At 36.3% G+C, this 6,806-nt stretch overlaps 1 protein-coding gene across 1 annotated transcript; it reads left to right on the top strand.

Annotated features, from left to right (window-relative positions):
- LOC109720208 (uncharacterized protein DDB_G0283697) lies at nucleotides 2,651–6,785 on the top strand. Its single transcript, XM_020247137.1, has 3 exons — nucleotides 2,651–3,220; nucleotides 4,468–6,290; nucleotides 6,541–6,785. Exons 1-2 carry the CDS (start codon nucleotides 2,838–2,840, stop codon nucleotides 6,266–6,268), a joined length of 2,184 nt encoding a protein of 727 aa, XP_020102726.1. The 5' UTR covers nucleotides 2,651–2,837; the 3' UTR covers nucleotides 6,269–6,290; nucleotides 6,541–6,785.

Genomic DNA, 6,806 nt, shown 5'->3' with positions numbered 1-6,806 from the left:
AAGGCTTGATGGTTGGTATCCGAGACCCAAAGTCGAATCCAAATTGATTCACATTTCTAGTTAAATTTTTTTCTAAATAAAATAAATGAAACAGGTAGCGTGCTATCTATCTCTCCAAAAAAAAAAAAAAAACACTTTTTAGTGTTTTATTAGTGTTTTATGTGTGACCTTAGAAGGCCTATTTCAATGTTTCACAACATCAAAATTCATGTATATATATTTGTATGTATATTATTTGGCGCATGCAATTCAATAATATATTTGTAGGTCGTGAATCTTTCATCCTTCGCTCATCTCAAATTTTCCATCATATCTCTTTGTGTATCAACATATATATTTAAAATATATTAAAAAAAATACTCTACATTTACTCTAAAAGGCATACAAGTTGAGAAGCCCACGTCGGTTCTATTTGAGACATAATTCAAATAAGTAATTTTTTTCTTTGAGAAATTATATATATAATATATTAACAAGGACGTAAATTCTGTAAATCTATCATAGCAATTTTCATTATAATGCCCCATCATTTCGTTGAATATGAAAATTATTACAGCCAAATTTTAAAATATTAGTTTTTAAAAGAAAATATAATATATTATCCTTTTTATTTAACTTTTAAAAATAAATTTAACTAAAAGATAAAATAATTACACTCCAAATTGAAAATTTAGAATATCAATAATTAAATCCTTTGCTGCCGATAAAATTAAGTTACTAGATGTAACATTTTACCCTTTTGCTCTAATCTTTGTGTCTTTTTGCCCTGGAACTCTCTAGATCTCGGATTTCCAAATAGTATGAGGTGACACCTCGTTCGTTCTAGAAGATTATTTGACACGTGGAAATTAATTTGGATTTTGGACAATTACACCTCCGTGAATACCACTATACCAGTAGACTAATATTAGCCTAGACCCGGTCCACCACTGCTTCCGGAAATCTTAATTATGGTAGAGAAATTACTATTATTTTTTTCCTTTTTGAATATAGATGGAATCTAATGTGCGGTGGAGATTTTAAGGGCGTGTTTGGTTTGTGGGAGTCGGAATCGTAATCGGAATCAAAATAAGTTGAAATCGGAATCGGAATGACTCATTACTTAATTCTGTTTGATTCATCAGCTGAATCGAAATCGGAATAAATTATTGCCATTGTCAGTGTTTGGTTAAGGTGGATATAAAAAACGTAATAAAATTAATATACTAACATTATCTTTATAATATATTAATTTAAATTCAAATTAAAAATTAAATATTAAAAATTTACATCAAAATTTTGAGATAATGTCCAAATTTTAAATCTATTTTTTTAAAAAAATTAAACTTTGAAGTTGAGTGGATAATTCAAAATATGAAACTAAATTTTTGATTTATTCAAATTCAAACTTAAAATTACAATTTAAATTTTAATTTGAATCCATAAATTTAATTTAAGTTTGAAATAAAATTTGAATAAAATATTATATAAATTAAAATTTAATTTAAATTCAAATTCATAAGTTAGATTCGAAATAGTTGATTAAATTTTAATTTTTAATTTAAGTTCAAATTAAAATTTAAAATTATATATTTATTTTTTAAATTTTAACTCATATTTCTAATTAAAAAAGTTGAAAAAATATATTTAATCCGAATAAATATCGATTCCGTCCGGATTCAACTTTCAATCCGGCGGAATCGGAATGAGACTCCCGCGTACCAAACACCGACAAACGGATTCACCCATTCTGATTCCGATTCCAGAGTGAAAAAGAAGCGAACCAAACACGCCTAAAAAGAGGTGCTTCCCGGTCCATGGATGATGTGATGGACCAGGTCCAGGCAATTTTCTTGAAAATTCCTGAATGGCTACATTGGGCCGGGCCTTCTATGGGTTCGGCTGTAGGTTTCTACATTACGATTTTGGGCTTAGGTCCTGATTCGGGCCATTCTACTACTTGAAATCAATATTTAAACTCTATACTAGGCTAGATAGATGGATATTACATATTGGGCCTCCATTAGGCCCATTTTAATAAATTTGGGCTACAATCCCGTTCCAAAGCCCATTAAAGCTTAGAGAGGGCCTGATTCGAACCCGGCCCAGTTGAGCCCGTAATATCGCCTCCAAACTAGTTTTCGTAGTCGGCGTAGTTCTCCATTCATCACCGACTTTAGGCCAGGTTTGGTCGGAAGGATTCCAAATTTGAAATAAGGTTTAGTATGGATGAATGGAATCCCTCCAAGATAATTCCCAACAGGGAGGATGTAAATCAATTTTTAATTCCGAAAGAGATTGAAATAAATTTTTTTTAAAAAAATTATTTAAATTCAAATATATACATAGAAGGTTAATATAAGTTTGATATTAGAATTTTAAATATAGTTTTTTTCATTTTGACTTAGAACACAAATTTAAATTGTTAAAATTTTAATTTAAATTATGAATTTTGATTATGAATTTAAATAATAAATTATTTTTTCTGAACCAAATAGTAGTAATAAGTTGATAAGTTGATTCCTATCCCAAATTTTATTGTAAACCAAATAAACTAATTAAGAGCCGCATAATTCTGTTTCGCGATCCAATTCGGATTTCTATTCCAATTTGGATTCCTATTTCGAACCAAACATGGCTACTACGTACAGGCTATATAAGATATTAAACGCCCAGAGCATCTCCACCGTCGTTCGAATTGGGAATCTCATCCCAAACCTCTCACTCGCGAGCGAGCGCTTGTGGGATCGAATCGATTCCTCTCTAGGGTTTCGAATCGATCTCCTCCACTTTCTCCTCCTCTCTCCCCGATCTCTAGGGTTTCCTCTCCTCCAGGGTTTCCCGGATTCGAGAAGGCGATGTACAACGGCATCGGGCTACAGACCCCGAGGGGGTCGGGGACCAACGGCTACATCCAGACCAACAAGTTCTTCGTCAAGCCCCGCACCGGCCCCCACAAGCCCGACGCGGCCGCCGCCGCTGCCGGAGGAGGCGACGCCGCCGCCGATGTCGCCGGGCGGAAGCCGAACAGGGACATACTCGAGCACGACCGCAAGCGCCAGATCGAGCTCCGGCTCCTGATCCTCCGGGAGACCCTCGAGGATCAGGGCTACACTGAGGCCGAGATCGACGAGAGGATCGAAGAGAAACGGAGGAGCCTCGAGGCGGAGGCTACCGCTGCCTCTGATGCGGCGGATGCTGGGGTTGGCTCTGGCGAATCCCGTGCCCTGGCAAATAAAAGGTTTTGATTGCTTTCCACTGATTTGTTTTTCACATGGATGAGATCTTCGCCTATGCGGCGACAGCTCGTAGGTTTTGTTATCTCTGGTTCGCTGAATTTTAAGAACAGTGGGAATAATTGATCGAGAGGGAGTTGATCTCTTGTTTCTCTTTAGCTTTTCGTTAATGATGAGATACTAAATTGATTAATTATGAATGCTAGTTATGAATTGAGATCTTCTCTTGCATGTTGAGTTGCGAACTTTTGAAATTTAAATTGCTTGCTGTGAACTTTAGATGGTTCAATCACTTCTTCATGCAGCTTTTTTAAGTTGGGGACTATCATATTGCATTATATAATTTCTCTGTTATGTTTTTGTTGTTAGGATCGTTTTTTCCTTGCTCTTAATAAATCTTCTTTTAACGCCTGATGTGTCTGCACAGGGAAAATATTAAGAAGGAAAAATATCTGCTACTTAACTCAGCTACTTGAGTTTGTTTATGCTATCTGAGTTTGTTTAAAAATGAAGCAATTTCGTTAACCAGTGTTCAGGTTGAACTGTTGAAGAGCCTTAAGTTATCATTTTTGTAGATTCTATTGTATGAAGTTTGTTGTTGTTTAGATTTTCGATCCTACTCATTTCCTATATGTATGCTTGGGATAAAACATCCTATATTCATAAGTTGTCGTTTCTCTTGTAGACTTAAGTCATGTCCAGAGGATAGTAATAATGCGTGTCTTGTGTTAGGTGCATCTGAGCTACAACCAGGAAGATTACTCTGAAGCTCTCAATTGGTCTTGTAGCTTTTATTGAGAGTCTTGTTTGCCCAATTTTGATGATAATGTCTAGAAGGTTGATGTTAAATGAGAGTTGATGAAAGGATTCTTTTTTTTTTTTTATCATTTTCATTTTGGAGTTATGCTTTGCCAACTTTTGGGTGTTCTCATTTTGGGGTTATGCTTTGGACAACTTTGTATTGCTAGGAAAAATCTTGAATGATGTGTTGAAATTGTGGAACAACTAGACAATGCGATTAGCTTATGAATAAGATGTAATAGGCAGCGCCACTTTTATTTTGGTTACTCAAGTCGTTATCATCATGTGTGGGGCATTCTTGTCCTGAGCTCCTTTCAAGTTTACCACGATAATATTTAAATCTGTTCTACAAAAAGAATAAGATGTTCCATTCAAATATCATCTTATGGTCTTGAAATTTAAATATCCAGTGTTGCTTGCAATGCTGTTACTTACCGTGCTAGCTTTTCAGGTTTTCTGACACACAAAGCCATCATGTAGCTGCACGCAAAGAGAAACAGCTTGAAACGTTGAGATCTGCCCTTGGTATAAAAGAAAATGAACATAATGAAGAAGAAGAAAGTGACTTAGAATCGGGAGAATTTGTTGATGAAAAACCTCAAAGGCAGAAAAAGGATATGAAGGATTTAGAGAAGAGACCGGAAAAGTTGGATGATCAACAGTTGGATAGTAAGAATAAGGAAGAACTTCAAAATAAGAAAGTTCGGAAGGACTTACATGATGAGGAAAAGATGTATGAGGAAAGCAGAAAATCACGAAATGATGTGTCAAAACAGAAGGATAAAGATGCCAAAAAGGGCAAGTACGAGGATGATTCTGAGAGTGATAGGGAAAGAACGCATGTTGATAGGAATAAGAAACAATATGGGAAGAGTTCCCGAAGACATGATTCTGAGGATGATGACTCTGATTCTGATAGTGATTCTAGAAAAGAATATAAAAGAAGAGAAAGCAAAGGTGTCGAGAAGCACAGGAGACATGATGCTGGCGCTGATTCAGATTCAGAGAGCTATCAGAGAGAAAGTAAAAGAGCAGTTGAGAAGCAAACGACAAAGAGTCGGAGGCATGATTTAGAAGAATCAGAATCTGAAACTGATAGTGAAAGGAAGTCTAGGAAGAGGGAAGCAGAGAAAAGCAGTAGAATTGCCAAACGAAAGAGGAGTGATTCTGATGATTCAGAATATGCAAGTGATACTGATGATGAAAAGGAGAAAGGAAAGAGAAATGCCTTAGGTTCCATGAAACGTAACAAAAGCAGCAGAAGACATGATACTGATGGTTCAAAAGACGATATTGATGATCGAAAGGATAGAAAAAAGAGGTTGGAGAACAATACTAAATCAACCAGAAGACATGAAAGTGAGGATTCTGATGCTGGTAAGGAAAGAAAAAATTATAATAAAAAGTTGAGTGGCCATCCCAAGTCAAGGGAGTCAACTGAAGAGAAGAAGGAAACTAGTTTAAAAAAGAGGAGGCGGCATGATACAGATGATGAGAGCTCCGATTATAACAGTGAAAGTGAGAGCTCTGATTATAGTAGTAGTGACTCCGATTCTGATGCTAGTATAATGAGCAGTCCGGATAAACGTGAGAATAAGAAGATAGGCAAAGACCGCGACAGTGTAATAGAGGATAAGAAAGCAAAAGCGCATAGTTCAGCTAATACTGAAAGAGAGGATTACCTGAAAGCCCGAAGCAGGGAAATGTTAGATGGTGAAAGGAAATCTGAAAAGAGTTATCGAGTTGAAGAAAGGCGTGAACGCAATGACATTGATTCCCTTGAAAAAGAAAGCAGAAGGGAAAGGAGAAAAGACAATAATGATGGAAATATTAAGAAGGATTTATCAGATGCTGTAAGAAGATCTGAAAGGAGTTACAGGGTTGAAGAAAGGCAAGAAAGGCGCGAAAACAAGGATATTGAAGCCCTTGAAAAAGAAAACAAGAGGGAAAGGAGGAAAGAGGACGATGATGGTTTGAATGATTTAAAGTCAAGAAGAACTGATGTAGCAGAAGAGACTAGGAAGGAGAGGGAAAGCCGAGGAAATAGGGACTACGATCGTGGCAGTCGGGACGACCGAAGAGGCTTATTAAAAGATCGCTATGTGGAGGATGAACACAGAAGCAGATACCGCAGCAGAGATGAGAATGCACATGAGGCTAAGAGGGCACGATATGAAGACTCCCGTCATCAGTCTAAGAAGGATTACTATGACGACTATTCTGCAGAGGCAAGCAGACACAGACGACGATGATGCTACAGATATTTTTAAAACAGTGAGCATCATATAGTTCCCTCCCTAGTTTGCATTAGCTCGCTAGATCATCTAGTGAACATTCAACTGTTGTTTAATATTTGTTGACTAGTTTAATGCTCTCTGTAGCATGGCTTGATTGCATCTTTTGCATGTTGAAATGCAATCATAGTAACTCCGTTTCAAGGAGAAGTTTCATTGTTGATGTCTATTTTTACTGTTCATTTATATCTATCTTGTTATTGATTTAACTGCTCTCATTTCCTTTGCAGATGAATTGGTGCTTGCTGTAGGGAATGCCGTGGGAAGAGTATCCTGAAAGCTTATTTTGGTTAGTGTTGTAATAGCTGCGAACAAAGCTTGAGCAGCGAAAGATTATCCTGAAACCTTTTTCTATTTCATGTTGCTTGATGATATGCTTGTACTAATGCTTGTACTTACAAGATGTGTGATGTAGTTCTCTTAATATGGTGTCGACCGTTGACATTTTGTTATTGAAATGTTAACTTTCTAGCTCTGTTCTGCTCAAATCACATGT

The sequence above is a fragment of the Ananas comosus genome, linkage group 14 (genome assembly GCF_001540865.1).
Source record: "Ananas comosus cultivar F153 linkage group 14, ASM154086v1, whole genome shotgun sequence".
Classification (NCBI taxonomy): domain Eukaryota; kingdom Viridiplantae; phylum Streptophyta; class Magnoliopsida; order Poales; family Bromeliaceae; genus Ananas; species Ananas comosus.
The sequence above is the reverse complement of the archived record's forward strand: the minus strand, read 5'-3'. Positions and strand labels throughout refer to the sequence as shown.